General features: G+C 34.4%; 3 protein-coding genes across 4 annotated transcripts; all 3 read left to right on the forward strand.

Annotated features, from left to right (window-relative positions):
* The first annotated feature begins 4,049 nt into the window (after window positions 1-4,049).
* LOC102615212 (DNA topoisomerase 6 subunit B) lies at window positions 4,050-9,674 on the forward strand. Its single transcript, XM_006494658.3, has 19 exons — window positions 4,050-4,234; window positions 4,337-4,389; window positions 4,560-4,657; window positions 4,733-4,838; window positions 5,111-5,248; window positions 5,406-5,457; window positions 5,598-5,662; window positions 6,250-6,356; window positions 6,506-6,608; window positions 6,709-6,794; window positions 6,921-7,117; window positions 7,628-7,743; window positions 7,888-7,973; window positions 8,144-8,216; window positions 8,416-8,507; window positions 8,637-8,775; window positions 8,851-8,945; window positions 9,027-9,201; window positions 9,333-9,674. The coding sequence occupies exons 1-19, from the start codon at window positions 4,159-4,161 to the stop codon at window positions 9,477-9,479; spliced, it is 2,004 nt and encodes a 667-aa protein (XP_006494721.1). The 5' UTR covers window positions 4,050-4,158; the 3' UTR covers window positions 9,480-9,674.
* Window positions 9,675-10,705: 1,031 nt separating this feature from the next.
* On the forward strand, window positions 10,706-15,807 carry LOC102615486 (hypothetical protein). Its single transcript, XM_006494659.4, has 12 exons — window positions 10,706-11,050; window positions 11,143-11,283; window positions 11,380-11,428; window positions 11,593-11,610; window positions 12,720-12,835; window positions 12,904-13,017; window positions 13,403-13,453; window positions 14,358-14,446; window positions 14,542-14,602; window positions 14,684-14,761; window positions 14,891-14,995; window positions 15,423-15,807. The coding sequence occupies exons 1-12, from the start codon at window positions 10,934-10,936 to the stop codon at window positions 15,549-15,551; spliced, it is 1,068 nt and encodes a 355-aa protein (XP_006494722.1). The 5' UTR covers window positions 10,706-10,933; the 3' UTR covers window positions 15,552-15,807.
* A 4,023-nt stretch (window positions 15,808-19,830) lies between these two features.
* LOC102615790 (FT-interacting protein 3) lies at window positions 19,831-23,684 on the forward strand. 2 transcript variants are annotated; one of them, XM_006494660.4, is made up of 2 exons: window positions 19,831-20,080; window positions 20,683-23,684. In XM_006494660.4, exon 2 carries the CDS (start codon window positions 21,060-21,062, stop codon window positions 23,376-23,378), a length of 2,319 nt encoding a protein of 772 aa, XP_006494723.1. In that variant the 5' UTR covers window positions 19,831-20,080; window positions 20,683-21,059; the 3' UTR covers window positions 23,379-23,684. The 2 variants fall into 2 exon arrangements, with proteins under 2 accessions (XP_006494723.1, XP_024949907.1); XM_025094139.2 differs by lacking the exon at window positions 19,831-20,080 and adding an exon at window positions 20,133-20,284.
* The last annotated feature ends 589 nt before the right edge of the window (window positions 23,685-24,273 follow it).

Raw genomic sequence — 24,273 nt, forward strand, 5'->3', positions numbered from 1 at the left:
TTGAATCAAATTAAACTGTTGGTTTTTTGGAAATAATTATCTAAATTGAACTGAACCCATTTCTTTATATATATATTTTTAAATTTTTAGTTCTTTCTCATGTATGACGAGAAGACAGAAAATCCTGCCCTTTGGATGACGAGAAGACAGAAAAAATGTTTACTGAGATCCGCGAAGTCCAGCTACCATCACCGATGCGGACGCCCGCACCGAATTATTCTATCGATCATCAAGCTTTACTTCTCTCAGTACAATATAAATTGGAAACAATCTGGACTTATGTGCTAAAAAATTCAACTCTTTAACTTGTTTATAGTTTTAATAAACACCAGGAAAGTGTAATGTTAATATTCAAATAGAAAAAATCTCTACCTCTAAAACTATCTTTTCACTAAATCTAACGGTAAAAGACTGAAATCAAGAAAAGATAAAATATCGTGGTATCTTGCAACTGTTGCAAGATAGCTAGTCTAGATAGATAATATAGTTAATTAATGCATGAATAATATGTGTAGTTGAATTTTTAACATATTAATTATTCAAAATAAAATATACACGTGTCATAATATTATATGCTTATTATATGACTAATATAGTACCCGAAGATATTCCAACATTTCTCAAATTACAGACCACTGAAAATAATAATTAAACTTTATTAATTAATTAGCTCATTCAATGAAGTAGCACCACAAGGTCCACATCATTTTTCGGGTCATAATAAAAATGCATTTTGCCTGCCGCTAGTCACATTTTCTCAATTTATAAAGAGCAATTCTAATTGACAGATCGACAGACTTCATTATCTTCTTTCAAATTTGGAAAATAAATATTGCATGGACAAGATTAGCCCTTAAATTACATCTTACCTCCTGTACCAACCTACTGTATTTATGCTCTAACTTTTCAATCAATTTATCCATCTCTAGAATTACGCCAAACTCAATCAAATAAAAAGAACAATTCCAATTTCCTACTTTGCATTATTCTAGTAACGGGTGATTGTGTTTCAGTTTGAGCTTTTCAGATTTCGATTTGGTTTACAATTTATTCGGTTTGGAGAATTCAATCCAGTTAAATTTGAATCCGGTTCGGTTCGGATTAAAATTTTAGATTATTAAATATATTTAGCAAAAGTACAAATGCAGAAAATAAACAAATAAAATACAAAAAAAATGATAAATAAAAAAGGAAAAAAAAACTCTACAATATCAGTAAGTACCACCATGAGGTCATCAAGACCAGACATCATTCATCTTCTTTTCTCCATCTTCCTTCTTAATCTCTAAGGACTACTAAATTTGTAATTTTGTAGAATTTCTAGTTAAAAAAAAATATTCGCATTATTCATTTTTCATTTTCAAACCATGAAATGAATTCATAAATTTGTTTGTCTGATCAGTCATTGGAAGGCCCACTCGTGCATAATGTATATCTACGGACCACAAAATTTGGTACATGCACTATGCAGTTCTAGAGCATGGACCACATGCATACAATATAAAATATTTTTGATGTCATTGTATTTTTATTTGGAAAGATTTGATTTTTAAAAAGAAAGACACTTAATAGAAAGAACCATTAGGGCTTGGCCCAAGTATCTATAGTCATTTTTATAAAAAAAAATAATTTCAATCTCCGCAGATGTATTGTAGATGTTTAATTTAAATTTTTTTTTTTTAAATTTCAAAACTTAAATAAAAATAATTGACGTTCTTCGAATATTTAAAAAGATTAAGTTTAAATTTCCTTCCTCGAAGCTTTATCACGAGCAATAGTCTCTTTTGTTTTCTTTTTGCTATTTAATTTGTGAAACGAAAGTTTTGATTTTTTTGCGCATTATTTTGGCATTTCAATGCAATTGGGCGATGATGATTGAGTTGAACAAGCCCATCAGTAAAACGTGTTAAATATAAAAACAAAACTTATATTTATTTTATTGTCCACTATTTTTGAATTTGACGTGTGTGGCCCCAATTAATCTTGTGTGATGTCTCTATTAATTTGTCCTGTGGATGGCAAATTAATTGTATCCTTCGCTAGGATAATCAGACTGCATGGCCAATTATTTCACATTGGATTGTCATCACCCGCGTATGAATGATCCTTTTAGTTAGATCCAAGACCAAAACGGTAGTAGTCTGTGAGACTATAGGGGGCCTATAATCTACATAATAGTTTTTTTTTTTTCCTTTTTGACTTTGTGCCTAATAGTAAAAATGTAGCATTATTATAAAATTGTCAATTTAATATTTCCGAAGTCTCTCATAGATTGTAGAAGATACTCATTGTATTAGTTTAGTTAGTAGAATAAATTTTGATGGTAGAAAGGTAATTAAGAAGTGGAATTCAGTGTTGAATCGAGTTTTTCTTAAGTATTGAATTAAAGATATTATTTATTATTTATTTTTGTTTTTTTCATTTCTCTTATCTAACAGTCATTGACAAAAACTCAGCTCAACACTAAATTCTTATCAAATTTATAATAATTAAAGTCTATTTTCACCGATTTGTGTGATTTGATTTTGATCCACTCAATCAATTAAATTATACAGATTTGTTTAACTATTTATTACAATGAATGATGATTTGTCAGACTTGTGTGTAATAAAGTTTTGGTAAATCAGTTTAGATATTTGGTAAATACATTTTTAGTCCCTATAATTTGAGTCAATTACTCAATTAATCACTATATTTTTAAAAATTACCCAAAAGATCTATGTCATATATATATATGACAATCACAAATTTGAGTTTGAGACAATTACTCAATTAATCCGTATATATATATATTGAAAAATTTACCTATCTAGCCATTTTCATAAAATCATTATCAAAACTAATCATATAACAAAATTTCTTACCATAATAGCCACATATACTCAATTTAGACTAAATTATCCTTAAAACAAAAAAAAAAAAAATCTAAAACCACAAGCACAACATTGCCCAAACCACCTCATATCTTTTCACGGTTTTGTTAGCTTTGACAATGACTTCCTTCGACAATAGTGGCTTCCATCGACGGCAAGCTTGCTTCCTTCGAGCCTTCAACTTATTTTTGTTAAGATTAGATTATGTCATATAAAACACATTAGCTGTTTATTAAAATGTCTCCTAGAAGATTATTTCAATTTTATTGTCAAGTGTGCAAGAAAATAAATCAAAGTATGCCAATTGGGGCCGTTGAGCTCCCTTCACGTGGGCATTGGGCTCCATCATTTGCCATCCCTCGTGGACGATCGTCTCCATCACCTATAACCAAAACGAGTGATGATTTTCAATGCGGCTGATGACTTCTAACGTGTCCGCAACCAACACAGCTGCTATCTCCCATTGCCAGCAACCAACCAAGTTATTTTAAGGGTAATTTAGTCCAAAATGGTTGTAAGTGGCTATTATGGTAAGAAATTCTGTCATATGGTTAGTTTTCATTTTATGAAAATTGTTAGATAGTTTAATTTCCCGCATGTATCTAAAAGTCACAAATTAAATGGTTATAGATCTAAAAAATTTATAGTCACTAGGAATCTATAGTTTTATTTTTTATATGTTATAACCGCCACAGATTTTTTTATTGTATATCTAGAAAATTTGCTTTACATTTACAAACTCGTGTCTTATATCGAAACATAAAAAGTACAACGAATAATTTTTTATCAACAATAGACATTTTGTGACAAACAAACCCTTAGGCCGTAGCTAGCGTAATCCTAGATGAGTGGATATATGTTAACAAAAATGGGCCGGCCAACCGTTTTATGAGCGGCGAGCTGGGCCTCCTTGTCCTCAGTGGGTCAGTCCTAAGCCCAAACCTTGGCGGGAAAATTGGAATACTTTCAGAGCTAAGGAATATTCGTTGACATCACATCACACGCGACACACGCATACAACTCTAATCGAAGCCGTCCATTTCATCGAAACAGAAAATCCTGCCCTTTAGATGATGAGAAAACAGGACAAAAGTTTGCCAAGATCTACGGAGACGAGCAACCATCACCGATACAGACGCCCGCACCGAATTATTTTATTAATTGTCAAACTTCCCCACTCTCAGTACAATGGCTAAAGCCCTAGCTAGCTGCTAGATCCCAAACTTCGATTCGTGAAAATCAAGAAAATCAAAAACAGAAAAACAAAAATCTGTTAATTGTAGAAATGGGGAATGACGGTGACCCGAAGAAACGCAAATCGAAATCTCCTAAAACACCAAACGAAAGCGCTCTCAAGCAAAGTTATTGAATTTCTCTCTCTTTCTCTTTGTGTTTTCATTTATCGTGTAGTTGATTTTGCTAAGAGTAAGATTATTATTATTTTTAAATTTTAAATCGTGCAGAATCTCCAGCTGAGTTCTTTGCTGAGAACAAAAACATTGCTGGATTCGATAATGTGAGTGAGCTTGAATTATTATTTTTATTTTTATTTTTTTGTTGTTATTTTTGTTGAATAATGTGAAATTACTTGGTGTTTAATTTGAAGGAATAGAGATAGTTTCAAGAGTTAATTTTACAAATGCGTAATAATTTGTTGGCATGATGTTGTCCATTGGTTGATTTCAGCCTGGAAAGTCTCTTTACACTACTGTGAGAGAGCTTGTTGAGAATTCTCTCGATTCAGCTGAGTCCATATCTGAGCTTCCTGTTGTAGAAATTACAATGTAAGTTTCAGTTTGTATGCAACATTTATCGTTTTGATTTTTTGGTATTATAATTAATTGAATTGAATTTTGCAGTGAAGAGATAGGTAAAAGCAAGTTCAATTCCATGATTGGTCTTGTTGATCGGGAACGTGTTGACACTAAACTGTATGATGATTATGAGACAGAAAAGGCTCGGGAGGTATTTGTACTTCTAGCCATGTTTCTTTTTGTTTTTAATCTCGTCAGCATTATTCTTGAAAAGAACATTTCAAACTTGGTTTTGAGGTTAGGAGTTTGATGTTGTTACATTTGTAAAGTTTCTTCAGTTTCTATTTGTAGTTAATTGGATGCTTTTGATTGCACTGCATGTGACTGAATCTGTTCATTGCACAGTAATCGAGAAACAAGACAAAGAATTTTGGTTTATGCTTAAAACTTCATTTCATTATGATGTTGTTTTGTGACATGTAGAGACGGCTAGCAAAGGAAGCTCGTGCTCAGGAACTACAAGCTAAGAATGCTGCCCTTGGGAAGAAAGTTAAAGAACCATCAGCTACAAAGGGTGCAAAGGGTCGAGGTGAGGCTTCATTTTACAGGGTCACGTGCAAGGTGTGATTTCACTTTCCACAGTAGGATTCTTCTGGTTTAGTTTATTGTTTTGATATGTGTTTAACTTTTTCTTGTTTGATCAGTCCCTTGTCTCAAAGGATTCCATTTCTTATTTTATACATATGATTCTCATTATTGAAATTGATTTTTACTGTAGGATAACGGGAAAGGTATGCCGCATGATGACATCCCAAATATGTTTGGTCGAGGTATGGTAGTTGCTTGCCAACTCAAGACTCCATTTCATAGTGAATATATGCTTGCGGATTGTTTCCAGTAACATGTGAATATCAAGAACTAAAAATTCACTTCATTTTTTTGAGCTTCATATTAGTTTAATTTGATGCAGTTTTGTCTGGGACTAAATATGGATTGAAGCAGACAAGAGGGAAGTTTGGTCTTGGTGCAAAGATGGTAATGTTCCCAACAGCCATGAATTTACATCTTTCTAACAGAATCTATAACTCATACACAACAAAAATGATTATACAGTATGTGATTTCCTTTTAATACTAAATTCAATTGTCTTTTGTGCTTGGATGGATTAGCGGAGTGCATTCAGTTGTCTTGTCGAATTTAAAACGCAATGTAGTATCTTGCATAAGCACCCAAGATCTGAACAATGTAACCTTCGAAAACATGGCACCATCTGTACATAACTTTTAATTAGGTGGAAGTAATATTTCCTCTGTATTGCTATAAAATGCAACTAAAAATATTTTCACTGAAAGTTCTTCAGTTGTTAGTGCTGCAGAAATTAAGTTTCCCTTCTTTATGAGTGCTGACTACTTTAGCTAAGTGAAACCTTGGGTTCGAAACCCCACTCACATTTGTGGGAAGGGAATCTATTTGCCAGTCATTTGCTTAAAAAAAAAAAAGAAAGAAAAAGAAAAAACACAAAAAAGTCTCACTTCAGGCTTAAATTATATTCCAGTTCCCATGCTTTTACTTTATAGTTGGGATAAAGAAAACTTGGTAATTTATCCGTTTTTATTTTGCAGGCACTAATTTGGTCCAAGATGAGCACAGGTCTGCCAATAGAGATCTCATCGTCAATGAGAAGCCATAATTTCATTTCGTTTTGCAAGCTAGATATAGATATTCATAGGTATTACTTGCTTAAAAGGAACAAGCCATTGAATGTTTAAGATTAACCCATAAACCCGAAAATTCTGTTTACTCACACTCTTAGATAAAGTGAGCACTAAATGATGGCTTTGGAGATTATTGTAAAGTTGCTGAGTTGCATATTTTCAGAAACATTCCTCATGTTCATTTACATGAAAAACGGGAGAACAAGGATAGGTGGCATGGAGCTGAAATCCAAGTGGTCATTGAAGGAAATTGGACAACTTACCGTGTAAGTCTATATGATTGGCTCTAGCAGTTGATTGTAAGGTTCATTGTAGCTTGTTGGTGGTGTTTTGTTGAGCTAAATTCTCTTTTGTCTGCATGTGCAGTCTAAGATATTGCATTACATGCGACAAATGGCTGTTATCACTCCTTATGCCCAATTTCTATTTAAATTTGTATCTGAAGTGGCCGAGTATGTGCTCTCTCTCTCTCTCTCTCTTTCTCTCTCTCTTCCCCTCCCCCCTTCCCCCTCCCCCCAATAGACACACGCTTGTTCTGATATTTATTTCCTTATGCTTTTCATTTCATTTCTGTGCAGAAAAAACGTCACTATAAGATTTTCACGGAGAACAGACGTAATGCCTCCAGTTCCTGTTGAGACAAAGCACCACCCCTCTTCTGTAGATTTACTTTTAATCAAAGGCCTTATTGCAGAAACTTCAAAAGGGACTCTCTTGCAGTTTCTGCAGCATGAATTTGTAAATATAGGAAAGTCCCTTGCTGAACGGTTAATTGGTGAGAATGTGTGAGCAATTTTTTCTGTTACAATGCTGTGATAATTTAATGGGGCCATTCAATTTCACTGAAGTGGATAGAAATGTTACTTTATTACGTTAGTGGGTGGGATGTAAAGTGGAGCATGCATTTATATTTTAAATTGCAGTATGCATCTAATCTCTGATAATTATTTTATGTTAAGTGAGTTTTACTTCACATACTTATTTATTGCTAAGGAAGTTGCCATTTCTATAGTGCATAATTTGAATTCAAACTCAAAATGGCAAATAAATGGACATGATTATCATGGTCGTTTTACCTCACAACTTTTGCTGTATTGGTTGGGGTATCCACATCAACATGCTAAATACATTTTCTTGAAATTGTATGACTCTTGAGATTGTGCTGAATTACAGATTTTTCCTTTCCAGCCAGTTCTTGAAAAGCTGTAATAAATATACTCCCTATAATTGCTATGACAGTCTCTGGATGGTCAACTTGATTCCTAATTTGATAATTCTCTCTTAGGTGAAATGGGTCCTGAGTTTAGCCCAAAAATGGCTGTCAAGTCTTTAACTTCTCAGCAAATAGTTCGTATCCATCAGTTGTTTCGTCAAGCTAAATTTGATGACCCTAGTGGTGGTGTAAGCTACTTATTCCTAAATTTTCTTATTGTTATTTGGTTGTCAACAGTTTTTACTGTTTAAGTTAGTTTTTTCTGAAGTGTACATCCCAGAATAAAATATATCATATCTCATGGTTTGGTACATCATTACAACTGTTTTCAGTGTCTTAGTCCTGCAGGGGAATACAATCTTCGTCTAGGTATTATAAAGGAACTTCATCCAGACATGGTAGCAACCTATTCAGGCAGGTTGTGTATTAAATCCGGTTTTTGTTAAATCTGCTTGTTATATATTTTTGTAAGATAATGATTGGTATTTAAAGTAAGATAATCGGTGTTAAAAATTCTAGATTATACTTTCTTCTATGCATAAAAGTTGGTTCCTAAAGTCTTTATTATTTCTTTTAAAATAAATGCAGTGCTCAAGTTTTCGAGGGGCATCCATTCATTGTGGAAGCTGGTGTCAGTGTGGGTGGAAAAGATGTTAAGCAAGTAAGTACCTCTGTATTGACAACGATTCATTTTAACTGGTAACACTGCCATTGCTATTCATTAAATAAAAGAATAAGGTCAAATTACCAATCTATTTTTAAGCAAGTTGGGTTGCGTTGACTATTAGTTGGATATGATTCTCCATTTCACAGTCATTTTCCAGTGATTAACATCTGTCATATGGTTTTATAAATTGCAGGGCTTAAATATTTTCCGATTTGCAAACAGGATCCCACTTCTTTTTGAGCAAGGTGGAGATGTTGTCACCAGAACTGCCATGAAGAGAATCAAGTAAGATTCAGGAGAAGTAACATTTTCTCTTCTGTCTTAGAGAGAGCACATTGGGCTCATAATTCTGGCCCTAAGGAAAGCTACAAAATTTTAATTTGAATTTTATAAAGAGATTTTTTTTTTTTTCAGTTGGAGTAGTTACAAGATCAATCAAACACAGGATAAAATTGGTGTCTTCGTGAGTATTGTTAGTACCAAAATCCCATTCAAAGGAACTGGAAAGGAGTACATTGGAGATGATACCAAAGAGATTGCTTCAGCAGTCAAGGTGAGGCATTGTCCTCTTGTACTCAAATTCTTTGTTACAAATTTAACAAGTAAGCTAACAACATCATTTCTCCAGTCTGCTATTCAACAGTGCTGCATCCAGCTAAAATCAAAAATAGTGCGAAAAATTCAGGATCGTGAGCAGCAGGAGAGAAAGCGAAATTTGAGCAGGTAAACCAACCACTCAGTTCTTTCTATGTTCAGTTATTGTTGTCATTGGTACATTCTAATAAAATCCCTATTGAACGGCAGGTACGTACCTGATGCTACATACGCTGTATATGACGTTTTGAAAGAAATTTCAAAATTCCATGCCTCAAAGAAGAGGAGATACGAGGAAGAAGAAGAAGATGTTCTTAGGAAAGTCCAGTCTCGGTCAATCACAAAAGAGACTCTGAAAGAAATGCTTGCTCAATATGTTGAAAAGGTGAGTCTAAGTCACGACTCTAGTTCTATACATAACCGAGAAACCTTGATGAGCCTATGAGATGGCGTTGTCTCACTATGTGTTCTTAAGCATTAGTGTATCTGATTGTTGAACTCTCGGTAAATTTGCAGGTAGACTACGAGATGGCATTGGAGTATGCGACACAAAGCGGGGTGAACGAGGAACCAAGGGAAGCTATATACATACAAGCACTTGAAGATGGATATAACTTCACTGACTTGCACAGTTCCAACTTTGTCTTCAGATTCATACAGTAGGAACATGTCAAATTTTGCTTTTTATTTTTTTTAACAATTAGATTTCCGATATTTTTGAACAAGTATTTGTTATATAGTTCATGTTATTATTTGGTTCCCATGTATTAAAATTTAGAAAACGATACGTTTGAGAGCTAAATGTAATTCCAATTGCGGCATCAAGATATTAATGTCATTGAGGCGATTCTATGATTACTTTTCAGCGATGTTTTTCCAAATTACAATTACATTAGAATGCTGTTGAGATCTGACATCACTTTTAGCGGTTAGCTGTCCAAATTACTGACTCCCATTTAAACGACGTCGTATTTACGAAATTTCAAGGGGGACACGTGTAAATTTCTCCGAAGGTTCCTTGGTGTTTCAAATAAAATAACTTGTTTCGCAGCCATATTTTTTTATAACTTTTCATGTAAGTTTTATTTAAATAGAGTTCTTATTAATAGAGTTTTTATGAATAAAATTTTTATTGTTTAATTATTAATAAAAAATTTATGAAATTATTTTAAGAAATAAAATTTTTAAAATTATATTATAAAAAATAAAATAATAAAATAAATAAAAGATATTTTAAATATTTAAAAATTTTTCTTAATCTTCCCTCTCAAAAATATAAAATTTAAACTTTTATTCTTATAAAATATATTATTTAAACTTTAAAATTCTACTAGAAAAATAATTATATGAATTTAATGATTAAATAAGTGATTAAATCTAAAATACTTTGGCTTTGTTTGGTACAACTTATTAAATAGAGCTTATAACAGTAGGGCTTATAGCAGTAGAGTTTATACTAATAGAGTTTTTGAACAAAAAGTCATTAGGTGTTTGGTTGTCAATAAAAATCACACTTTTAAACCATTAAACTGTGTGATATTTTTTATATTATATATTTTTAGAAAAGCTTTATAATCTCTACTCCCAAAAGTTTAAATTTTGAGCTTTTGCTAATAGAGTTAAATTAACTTATTTAAAATAAAAAAAATTTATTAAAAAAATAACCAAATACTATAAAATTTTGAAAAAAATGATTATATAATTAAATAAGCACTTATGACTCTTAAATAAGTCATACCAAATAAACACTTAATTCAAAATTTAAAAATATAACTACTTTAAATATTTATTGGGATAATTTTCTACCAGTCCTACCGATTTCGAATCAGAATTAATTCGACACAGTTGATCTGCGGATAAAATAAGTGATTATATCATTAAATAAGTTCAGTCACTCTGTAATCGAAAAAAAAAAAAAAAGGTTCAGTCACTCTTCCCCGAGAGCTTAGGTGTCACCCTCTCTCAGATTCTCCACACATCTTTCTTTTCTAAAATTCCTTCAGAATAGGAAATTCTGAAAAGCGAATCCAAAAGATTTCAAATCTCCTAGTTTTGAATTACAGAAATTGCAGGCATTGCATTGAATTGTACGAACTGCACAAATACAACTACAAAGAATGGCACCGCGAATCGCGATTCTCGGAGCTGGAATCTTCGTCAAAACGCAGTACATTCCAAGACTCGCAGAGATATCTGATCTCGTTTCCCTTAAATTCATTTGGAGTCGTTCTGAGGTAAATCATTCTTCAATTCCTCTCACTTTTAGTTCATTTTTTATGCTATACGTTTCGTTATTTGATTTATTTATTTATTTATTTTTAATTAGGAATCGGCGAAAAGTGCGGCGGAGGTTGCACGTAAGCATTTTGCCGACGTGGAGTGTGTTTGGGGAGATAACGGACTTGAACAGATTATTAAAGAGGATTCAATCCTTGGTGTCGCCGTTGTGCTTGCTGGACAAGCTCAGGTTTTAATTTCTATCTCTAAAAGAAATTCGCTTGTAGTTATTAGTTTTGTTTTATTTTTTTAACTTACAACTACAAATGAACTGATTTTTTATCAGGTTGATACATCACTAAAGCTTCTAAAGGCTGGCAAGCATGTCATTCAAGGTAATTCATTTTCGATAATTGAATTTCAGATGTTATAATAAAATTAAACCAAAAAAATATTGTCGGTTTTGGTGTTTTGTAATTGTCATTGTGGAATGTACTGAAATTTCTCTTTTGTTTGTTCGTGCCTTACTTTTTGCTTGGCTGACTTGGGGAATCTGAAGAAAAGCCTGCTGCAGCTAGTAAGTTGAATGTGTTTTCAGTTAATTGGCATTGTTAGTTGGTTATTTTATCTTCTCTTTACAGAAATAAGCATGATTGTTGTCTCTTTTAAAGTTTGATGTGTTAATTATAGTTTCTAGTTTAACCTGAAAAGTGATTCTTTGAGAAATTTAAATTTTGGGACCATTGACATGGAGAAAGTCTGATCACATGGTTTCCATTAAATCTATTCAGTAAAAATTACTGACTCTCCCTTAGTGAGCTCTATTCATATTCTCAATTCACCATTGCAGAATAGATTTACTCGGATCACGATGTAATCTTCAAAAACAATTGGTGTAACTCAAGTTCTATGGAGAGCATTATTACGAGGAACTTAAAAACCAGAAAGTGTGATATACCTTCTTCTTTAAGGAAAGGAGATTCCACTGCTTCCAATGTAACTTGGATGACAATCAAATTGCCTTGAAAGAAAATGTTTTTCCTTCAATACAATTGCCCACAAGATACTAAAGAATTATATTTATGCAAAATTTTTTGGTCTCTTTTAATACGAATTTAATGCGCTAGCGTTGCTATAGATTAGTTGTTAACTGATTCCCCAATAGAAAGAGTACAGAGAACTAAGTGATGTACAGAAATGGAGTCATATTTTTTGTTAAATTCTCCAATTGGATGTGACTTTACTGCCTTATTGTAGATATACTCGGTCATGCTAATTGCTTACCTAGTTGGCTTTAGGTAGAAGGATTCTGATAGAATCCGATTTTCTGTCTGATCTCAATCTTCGTAATCTGGATTCTCATTTAAGCTCATGATATCATTTCAGAGTGATATGAACAGAATTTCAGTCCTTAACTCTTCTGGAGGTTTCAATCTCACGTTAGTACTTTCTTGAAATTTTATTTTTGACAAGCATATGATATTTTATTGCTAACCAGCCATTTTGTCTCCCGTATTTATGTCATAACTGTCTGCAGCATGATATCTGCAATGTGTGCTCTTGATACATTGCTTATGAATATTGCACCTGTTGTTGCTCCCAAACTATACCTTGATTGTAAGATAAATAAGTTACTGTTGATGAAATTTTAATTTTTTAGCCACTAAATGTTGTTTGATAATGCAGATATTAGTGAGATAGAAAATGCCTTGTCAAGATACAATTCTATTTGTCCGGATCCCCCTGGTCAACCAATTTGGGCTGTGGCAGAAAATTATCGTTTTGAACCTGCGTTTGTGGAGGTATTTGTTTATGCCATATGTGGTTTATTCCATCTATGACTTGCAAGGGCTTAGTATTGCTTTTGCAGTGCAAGAAACTAATAGCTGAAATTGGCGACATGATGAGTGTCCAAGTTATTGTGGAAGGATCAATGAACAGTTCAAATCCTTACTTCTCCAGCTCTTGGAGGCGAAATTTTACTGTATGTATTTCATAGTAAATTTCAGCGTTCAAATATCTTATATAGGTACACTACCATGTGCCAAAAAAACATGTGTTTAATAATTTTTCATGCAACCTATTTTTAGTTCAATATTCATGAATTAGTTGATACTATGATTGAGGGCTTAACTGTTCTGATACTGATTTGATGACTTATTGGCTAGGTTAGGGGTAGAAACTATGTCGAGGATTAGGGGCAATGAAAGAAATTTTTGTTTGGGATGGAATTTGAAACTCTATTGGTCATAGTTTTAATCCCTGTCGAATGTCTAATTGTTTGTGAAATAGGTTCTCTTACATTCTTAGTGTACTTGAATTAATACTTTCGTGCCACATGTTGACAATTGTACTCTCCTCTCTGACAGGGAGGTTTCATTCTAGATATGGGGGTCCATTTCATTGCTGGATTGAGGATGGTAATCTCATATTCTCTGACACTCAATGGTAACAAATTATGGTTTGGTTTATAGATAATATCATGCCTTTGTATTTTCTTCAATTTATTTTCTCTTCTTATATCAACCATTCCATGCAAAATTGCCGAAAGCTGGAATCAGATCTAATCACTTCACAGAACACCGGTTTGGCTGGGCCATCTCTCTGTAGCAAGAAGTGAAATTCTACACTTATGAAACTGCCTTATCTTTTTCTGGTTTCTTAATCCTTTCTTCTGACATCCTCTTATTTGAGTATCTTATCCCTATGCGAACTAGAAAACTCAAGTTTGTTTATGAGACCAATTACTTGTTAGTTATAAGGTAAGAAAGACAATCAATATATTATGATGCAAAAATAAAATTAAGTCAATAATATGCGGTGCCTACGGTGTTCAATGTAAAGAATCCTACGTTCTGTTTTCCACTTTGTCAATTTTGAAACCAACCTTATCTCCTTCCCTCTTCCCATTTCGTAAAAGATTATACCCAACATAATTAAGAGAACTATTAGATTTTTAAATGGAAGTAAGAGAAAAATGCTATGATGAGCTTGCATTAATGAAATTCTCGTTTCATCCTTAAATAACATCAACTTTTTGAAATGTGTTTTCTATTAACAACTTGAAGTTCTTAAATGTCCATAAACAACTGTTGTGCATCCTGAAAGTTTCCTATATTTCAAACTTTTATTTGAGGAAAGAATTGTGATAGATATGTATCGTTTGAGTCAAAGACAGAATATTTCAAAATGATTTGAAGCATTTGGCCTGAGCTACATTATTCAGAGCATTATGAGGCTCATATTTAAATAAATAGGTTTCTTCTGGAAGACTTTGTTACTGAAGTTTGGTGCTGAATATGATTTGCTTGTCTTTGTAAAAAGATCACAGGGTGTGAGGTTGTTTCCGTGTCAGCCATTACCTCTCATATAGATAAAACTTTACCTCCCCCTGACAACATATCCTCTAATTTGTAAGTTGTCTTCTGAATTATGTTGATTGTTTGAGAAAGTTTTAACCATATATTTGGAATTCTAAAGATTAGAATATCACATTTCCTGGTCTCAGTCAACTGGAGAACGGATGCTCTGGAGTTTTCGTGATGGTTGTTTCCAGTAGATCACCCAAGGCATGTGGTAAAGTTATAATTTACTTTGAACTCTATGCACGTCCATTTATTATTCTTTACTCATATCCTTTGTTACTGCAGATATTCTGGCGAGTTGTTGGCATGAAGGGAACACTACAAGTTGAGCGTGGAAACCAAGATGGACGCCATGGTTACCTGGTAGACTGAAATTTAACTTTTGTTGTAGTACTTGTGAGATTTAGTTACCTTTAAGACTCCTCAACTGTTTATTTTCTTTTTACCTTGAGACTAAATTCTTTGCTACATCAATTTGGGAATGTACAACAGGTAACACAATATGGTGCTGATGGGCAGAGTAAAAGCATGTTCTACCCATTCAGTGGAGTGACTGAAGAATTAAAAGCTTTTATTCATGACATTTCAGAGGCTAAGGTAATATAGGTGACTTCCATAATTTAGTCGGACCATAATAACTTAGTTTCTTCAGCCTAGGATTTTCCATTCAGTGCATGGTGTTTACAGTAGAATTCCACAAACCAAACTGCCATGCCTTTTTGGCCAACTTCTCATTAATGTATCTAATCTGAATTCTAATCATCAAACCTAGCTTTTCTGCTTGATACTAACTTTCCCTGCAGCATCTTGAAATATTCCTAATTAATTTAGCTTAAAAGCCTTTTTAAGCCTTCCATCACTTTCATTTTCTAGCTGTATTGGCGTCCTAGCAGGCTTCTTGGTAGTTTATTCCCTATTTTTATTGTCTTTTCTAGCTGAATAAAATTAAGTTTCTCGTGGGTGCTATGGCTACCTCTTGATATTATGATTTTTTTTTAAAATTCTTTCTTCTGCTTTGTTGCAGAAGGGAATCAACCATGTACCTGAGCCACGCAGTTCTTTTCTGGAAGGTGCTAGGGACGTTGCTCTTCTAGAGGCAATGCTTGAATCTGGATCAAAACAAGGAGCCCTAGTTCACGTGAAAAAGTTCTAGGTTGGGGTCCTTGAGGATTTATGTCCTAGGCTTGGCTACATCATTGTTTGAGCTCGGAAATATGATTCAGATGCTCGATGCTTTCTAATTGTTCTTAGTTCAGTTGTTCATTTAGACTATAGCTGTCACGAGAATTAGAACCGTCAGATGCTCACCTACTCATAGCAGGTTTATTGGCTCTGAAGCCATCGATTTGCTGTTACTATTATATCAATCAAGTTTTGCTCAATAAAGATTTATCATCAAAATTCTTACACGAGGACTGTGCAACTTTACGAGTGCTTGCTCTTGTATGACAGAGCCGAGTTTTTTAGCTTACGAGTATATGTACCCTAAAAGGACTGCATTACTGTTATTTAATCTATTTGAACTCAGCCGGAAAATCTGCTCTTACTTTTAAAATGTTTAGTAATTTTACTAATACAAGTATACAACCACTTGAGTTACCTGAATGGGGACCTAGACCATTCCCATTTTGTTTGAACAGATTTACTGAGAGGATCTTGAACTAAGAAATGGATTTTAAAAATTAACTAGAAGTGAAAAAAAAAGGTATCGCTGAGCAATTACAATAATCGAGTTTATTGATATTTTCAGTGTTGTCGGTGCTGTCATGCAATAATTCGACAGAGGTAAGGAGATGTACTAGTACTACGAGATTAAGGTGTTGTTACTTGACCGGCAGTTATAAAGACGACAAAGTACTATAATTTCAAATGGGGCCCTTAGCTATTTAATGCTATCATTTTCCTTTTCAGAATGTTCTGAGGCATGCCCTGCTCCGAAGGAAAGTTCATCACACACACATGGAACATGTCTATATTGATTGATCAAACCTATCCAGCTTGGAAAAAATGAAAAACTGCCTCCTAATATAATGGAAAGTTAAAAAAAAAAAAAAAAATGATCCCATCATTTTATTGTCAATTTCTATCATGTTGAAGCGCATTATTAATGTTTCCGAGTTAGACGTGACTGAAGAAAATCTAAAACTTCTGCAAAGGGAAGTTAGCTTCTCACCCATTTGGTGTTGAGTCACAATCATGAGAGACAGCTGCTGCCAAAGAAAATGACGAAGCGAAGCTTGCATATTGTCAAATGTCCTTTTGCTCATGACCACTTCACATGGTGAGCAATAAGTTCTGGGATGGCATTCACAGAAGTTGAAGAAAGAAACGTGCTTCACATCACATGCCTATTAATACAAGTTCATGAAAGGTCCATTTTGTAGGGGAAGCAAAACTTTGTCTCTAAAAATCCATTTCAAAATGAATTTATATATTAAACATTGCATGTTGATGTATCCTAAGAAGTAGCATTTGCATGATAACGCTTCAAAAATCCCATTTCCCCGTCAAATCAATCAAGTTGTATGTACACTCTTTTGTTTGGAGGGTTGAATAATAATGAGAAATTTCACCCATTAAAATGAATTTTGTTATCTCTTATATATTATTATTCGAACTCATATGACTATAGACACAAAGCAGAATCACAACCCTATGATAACGTACATTAATTTTTTGTTGATTTATTTAGCAATTAATATCTTTAAATTGAAGAATATTCATATCCTAATTCATTTAAAGAGAATGGAAGTATATTTGAGATTGAGGTATTGTGCCTTTTAACTTCACAATTACTATTGGTTCAATAATTCGTTAGCTAGTAAATGTTAAAGGTATATTAAATAAAAACAAGTGTTTATTAAATAATTTAATGGTAATAATTTTAAAATTACGTACGGTAATAATATAGTAGGTAACAATTTCTACCTTTAGTCTTACCAATACTTCTATTCAAAAAAAGAAAAATGAAATTGGTCTAAGTTGGAAGAAGAAGGTGGGTAGAGAAAAGGATGACTTTGTTTCACACCAACTGTGCCTACCACAACATCTGTTTCTTTATTTTCTCAACCGCAATTGCAAAAGATTGGACAAAAACTATTTCACTTTTCCCATCAGGCCACGAAGAAAATGAACATTAATGATATATATATAAACACAAGGAGTTGCATGTTGTTTTCAAATTTTCAATTTCTTGTCCCCGTGCCACTTCCCATCATGGAAACTTCAATTTTGAGAATGGACCTAATTGAAGCACTCGGTGCCAAAATGAAATCAATTGCCTCTTCCATTTGGGGATTTGCCAAGCTGTCTTGGCAATGGTTTTCCCAAACATTTTTGGTTATCTCTGTAGCTTTTGCACCAACCTTTTTATCTCACGAATGAAGAACCCTTGTCGAGTTTCGTATAGGCTCGTTCGAGGAGAACAAAAACACTTGTGCTTATTTCGAATTTAATTGCTCATTTTGAATCCAATCAATATCATCTACAATTTCACACTTCTTTTCATATTGATCATAATAATACGTAGGCGCATCAGTCCCAAAGGAAGCTACAATTATCCAAATAATTAATCGTGTGTCATAGTTAGATGAACAAATTTAGAAAGATCTTTAATTTTAAACATGTTTCTCCGTACCAAGTTTACACGTGTCAAAGATCGCCACCCTAAATATAGGCCAAAATTATAGTACCACAGTTGCATGTTACCACAGCTGGATCCAATTATTGAATCTAATCCACAGTTATCACCAGAATTGGATCCAAAAACTCAATTTAACTGTGATACCATACAACTGTGGCATCATAACTGGACCCGTAAATATAATAAAACACACACAGACACAGAGTTAGACATCGTCCAAATATCTAACAACTCCTGAAAATGTGTGCACTGCCTGAAGGGAGTGCGTAGCATACGTGGTGGGAAGCAGGATCATGTACACACCCTACAGATTACATCCCTTAAGCTCAGCCAATGGCCCAAAAGCCATCTGACTATCCGTCAGAGTATGACGCTTGGCACAAAATTATGAGGACTTACTGAATCAATATCAGATCATAAAACAGAGTATTATCACCTTTTTCTTGCTTGAAAACTGGGACTTACGGTTACCGGTGCTGGTGAGCTGTACGCGACTACCTCACACTGCCCACGCATGACAATGAGGAGGCCGTACACCGTATGTTTTGTTTTAATTGTTTTTGACGATTTTATCGTCTACGGAATTTTCACACGAGTCTACTGGTGATATTTTGACACTTGCTACGAGAAAATACTTTCCAAAACTTTTTTAAAAATTTTGAGATTTATAAAATTAAAATAATTTCTACAGTACCCCATAAATGAATAAATAGAAAAAACATGCTTTCTAAGATTTATTTATTTATTTATTTTCATTTCAAATGCGTTCAAAGGATGAACTGAAAGCAATTTGAGTTCAACTAATAAGTTTTAAATTTGTAATTTTCTAATTTAAAATATATTTCATTAAAGATGACTTGACTTATGAATTTTATTCTATGAAAAATATTATATGTTATCGTTATTAAAAGTAAAAGATAAATTACCTTTTTTATTATTTAATTAGGGTAAAGAACAACAACATTACAATAATTTGAAGTAATAAATCACGAAAACGTAACAATACAACGATCTTTATTTTTTTGTCATGTAATTATCACATTTAATATTGTAAAAAGTACATATTTTGACGGGTCATTGGTAGTGGTAAGCTTAAAGGTCCTCGTAGGCCCAAAAAGCCTATGTATGTAAAACGAACTTATTAAAATATCAGGAGAAAACCAAGAAGATAAAAATGAAAAGTTTTTCTCGTCTCCAAGAGCAAGAAGGGCACGGTCTCCAACTACAAGCCCGCCTAAGTCCAAACCAACAAACCCACCCCGCATGTGCCAAAACCGACCACTTTCCCCGCACGTGTGCCCCTGTTCCTTGTGCCAATTAATAAATTCAAAATAAAATATTAAGAGACAATATCGAATCTGCCCTTATGTTCTATTCAGTATCTTAATGTCGAGTAAAGACGCAGTTGCAAAATTCTTGAGATTGTGATTTTAGAACCTGTATTAAACAAATTTCTTATCAATAAAAATTATACAAAATTCACAAGAAATTTCTCTCAAAATTTTATCAAAATTCAATAATAAATATTATATTGTTCACTAACGTATCAATAAAATTGAATATTTAGGATCTAATTATAATATCATGCCCATAATTTGAGCATTGTTAGATTGTCAGAATTTTGCGTTGTTATTTAATCAATTTCAAATAAAAATCATAAGTATTTCATATCTTAATTCTTTTGAATTGGTCTTAAAGAAACCAAAAATTAATAAACAATGTGCGTAGCTAATGAACCAGACAAAAGGTTAAAATAAATAAATTAAAAAAAAAAAAAAAGTTGGTGGTGGCTGAGTAGGCTCTCTGTGTGCTTTTTATAGATTAGATTCAGTCTCTTTCCGTAGATCTCACATTTTTTTTTTATTACATGATTCAACTCTTCAGTCTTCACTAGCTATCTTTGTCTCTTCACTGCTTCATAACTCACTGCCCATTATTCATTTCCCAACACCCAATAAAATAAAATTAAAAAAAGGATTTTGATTTTTCATTGCTGCAACTTCACAACTTAGCTGAGCATTACGCACATTGTGCTAAAGGTACATTTTTCTTTTCTGGCTCTTTGAAAAATTCTTTGCTTCACGACTCTAGCTTTTGTTGGGGTTAGCTTGGTAGTTGTTGAAAGTTTGAACTTGGTTAGCTTTGCTTGCTCTTTCAAGTAATGCAAGAAAATGCATTCTTTTGTAGTATATGTTTCTTGATGGCTTTGAAAGTTAAAGCTAGCACATTTTTACTGAACTTGGGTAACTTCCCGTTTTGTCTTTAACATATACTCTTTGTGATTTTTTCATTTTTATTTTTATATTAGATCTGTTGGTACAAATCTGTGGGGTGTTTACGTTGTTTGGCTACTAAATGTTATGATGTAATTGGAAAAATTATAAATCTTGGAGTCTACATTACATGGGTTAGATATGCTGCTCAGCTGAGCTTGATTAAAAAAAAAAAAGAAGGAATATTGGGTTCAGTTGAGTTTAATTTGTAATGATATATTCATGTGTGGCCGTATATATTTAGGAAGTCGAATTTGACACTCAAACTCTCATTTTCTTTCATCTATATCAGTTTTGATTTGCACCTAAATGGCAGGTATGAGTTGTAGTTAATTGTAGCTCTTGTTTTTCTTGTTCTGATTTTGCAGGTTCTTGGTGCTTTCTGCTCAAATGCATTGACTGAAGTGCCCAGTGTTTACTCTATTATGGTTGACGAGGTCCTTTAATCTTTTTCCTTTCTCATCATGCACTAGAGATCTGAAATTTAGAATCCAGAAACTATGTTTGATTTTCTTTCCTTGATTTATGCCTTATCATATCTTTTAGCTTCATTACACTTGTGTCCTCAACTTTCTGATCTCTGGTTTGTACAATAGCCTACTAGCTACAACAAAAGAGTTGGGGTTTCGATCATTGGAGACATTCATTGTGAGGTTGAACTTGACTTAGAAAATCTTTGTTTCTTCTTGTGTAACTGTAATATTCTTCTGGGTAGCCTTGGTTTTGTTATTACATATTAGTGAAGATGCAGAAGTCTCCACAAGCTATAGACTTTGCTCTGAAGGAAACCTCCCCCAAGATTGGTGCGGGGTCTATCACAGGCGATAAGCTTTCATGCACCTATGACCTTGTCGAACAAATGCAATACCTTTATGTCCGGGTTGTCAAGGCAAAGGATTTACCTGGAAAAGATGTTACTGGTAGCTGTGATCCCTATGTTGAAGTAAAACTCGGAAACTATAAGGGAACTACGAAGCATTTTGAGAAGAAGTCCAATCCTGAATGGAATCAGTGTTTTGCTTTCTCGAAAGATAGGATTCAGGCTTCAGTTTTGGAAGTGTTGGTGAAGGACAAGGATGTTGTTTTGGATGATTTAATTGGCAGGGTAATGTTTGACCTCAATGAAGTGCCGAAAAGGATTCCTCCAGACAGTCCTTTGGCACCCCAGTGGTACAGATTGGAAGATCGTAAGGGAGATAAGGTTAAAACTGGAGAGCTGATGTTGGCTGTTTGGATGGGAACTCAAGCAGATGAGGCGTTTCCTGATGCATGGCACTCAGATGCAGCAACAGTCAGCGGTGAAGGAGTTGCAAATATTCGATCAAAGGTATATCTATCCCCCAAGCTTTGGTATGTGAGGGTCAACATTATTGAAGCTCAGGACCTGCTACCTAGTGATAAAAGTAGGTTTCCTGAAGTTTTTGTGAAGGCTATCCTCGGAAATCAGGCATCGAGAACTAGAATTTCTCCAAGTAAGACTATAAACCCAATGTGGAATGAAGATTTGATGTTTGTAGCAGCCGAGCCTTTTGAGGAACCCTTGATTCTGACCGTCGAAGATAGGGTAGCACCAAACAAGGATGAAGTGTTAGGTAAGTGTCTGATCCCATTGCAGGCAGTGCAGAGGAGGTTGGACCATAAGCCTGTGAACACTAGGTGGTTTAACCTTGAGAAGCATGTTATTGTAGACGGGGAAAAGAAAGAGACTAAATTTTCCAGCAGAATTCATCTGAGGATATGTCTGGATGGTGGATATCATGTTTTGGATGAATCGACCCACTACAGCAGTGATCTGAGGCCAACTGCAAAACAGTTGTGGAAACCCAGCATTGGAATATTGGAGCTTGGCGTTCTCAGTGCTCATGGGCTGACGCCAATGAAGACAAAAGATGGACGAGGAACCACAGATGCTTATTGTGTGGCCAAATATGGGCAGAAATGGGTGCGAACACGGACAATTGTTGACAGCTTCGGGCCACGATGGAATGAGCAGTACACTTGGGAAGTTTTTGACCCATGTACTGTCATTACTGTAGGGGTATTTGATAATGGCCACATCCATGGACAAGGTGGCGGTGGGAAGGATTCAAGAATTGGTAAAGTGAGGATTCGATTATCAACACTTGAAACTGATAGGGTTTACACACACTCTTATCCTCTTTTAGTTTTGCATCCTTCAGGGGTGAGGAAAATGGGCGAGGTTCAATTGGCCGTGAGGTTTACTTGCTCGTCTTTGATTAACATGCTGCATATGTACTCACAACCATTGCTGCCCAAAATGCACTACATTCATCCATTGTCTGTTATTCAGCTTGATAGCTTGAGGCACCAGGCTATGCAGATTGTCTCCATTAGGCTGAACCGAGCTGAGCCACCATTGAGGAAAGAGGTTGTGGAGTACATGCTTGATGTAGACTCTCATATGTGGAGTATGAGGAGAAGCAAGGCTAATTTCTTTAGAATAATGGGTGTTCTAAGTTCGTTGATTTCTGTTGGTAAATGGTTCGATCAAATCTGCAATTGGAAAAACCCTCTTACAACCATTTTGATTCACATCCTTTTCATCATATTGGTCCTTTATCCTGAGCTCATACTCCCCACCGTATTTCTCTACCTTTTCTTGATTGGCATTTGGAACTTCCGTTGGAGGCCAAGGCACCCTCCTCACATGGACACTCGATTGTCGCATGCCGAAGCTGCTCACCCTGATGAACTAGATGAAGAATTCGACACATTCCCCACTACCAAGGGATCAGACATTGTTCGCATGAGATATGACCGCCTGAGAAGCATAGCAGGGAGGGTTCAGACAGTGATTGGTGACCTTGCAACTCAAGGGGAAAGGTTTCAGTCTCTGATAAGCTGGAGAGACCCAAGAGCAACCACTCTTTTTGTCACTTTCTGCTTGATTGCTGCTATAGTCCTCTATGTTACTCCATTCCAAGTTGTTGCCCTCCTTGCAGGCATTTACGTGCTAAGGCATCCCAGGTTTCGCCACAAGCTTCCATCGGTTCCTCTCAACTTCTTCAGGAGGTTGCCAGCAAGGTCAGACAGCATGCTATAAGGACAGCCAACTTTTGCTTGGCCTTTGCTGTCTTTGGATCTCACATTTAGCCGCCCAGATTCTGAAGCAGCATGCCAATGTACTGCACCAGCGACTCAACATCTCTCTGTTTCTTTATGTGATGTAATTTTTATCTGCACAATCTGGTAAATTTCATGAAAACTCAGCAGGCAGCTTGTTCAAGTTGATTTGATTCTGTTCATTTGTAATATGTAAACTCTAATTTTAATTAGTTTATGCAAACCTGTCACCTAAATTATGCCACCTACATTGTTCTGTGCAAGTAATATAATTTAACTGCTCGTCTTGGTTGTGCTTCGTATCCACACAAAACCCATTTTCATAATCAGGCTTTAGTCTACAAATGCAAGTATTATGTTTTTAAGTACGAGCATTTCTATTCAACCCCTTGTTTTTATCTTTACAGAACCCCTCCCCCTAGGCTTAGCAAAATTCGGGTCCGGTCCGGGTTTTGGTGTTGCCCGGGACCGGACCGGATGAGAGAAATGCAAGCCCGGACCCGGGTTAAAACCCGGTTTTTCCGGGTGCGGTCCGGGCTTGAGCCCGGCACCTTCCGGGTCCGGGTTTTGATCCAGGCTTTTTAAACCCGCATGTGATAACTTTAATTTTTTTTTCAATTTTTTTCTTCAATTTTTTTTTTCATTTCTCTAACAATGCAAATTTTAAAAAAGAAAATAATCAAATAAACTCATTCAATCTCAAACTTTAAAAAAGAAAATAGTCAAATACAAATATATAACACATTAACAATGCAAAATTTGCACAAATGATAAATAAAAATTATTTCAATCTACTTTCTAATACCTAAATTCATCTAATTTCTAACTTAAACTCATTCAATCTATATATAAAATAAATAAATTAAATTCAACAA

Source organism: Citrus sinensis, chromosome 2 (assembly GCF_022201045.2).
Source record: "Citrus sinensis cultivar Valencia sweet orange chromosome 2, DVS_A1.0, whole genome shotgun sequence".
In the NCBI taxonomy this organism is placed as follows: domain Eukaryota; kingdom Viridiplantae; phylum Streptophyta; class Magnoliopsida; order Sapindales; family Rutaceae; genus Citrus; species Citrus sinensis.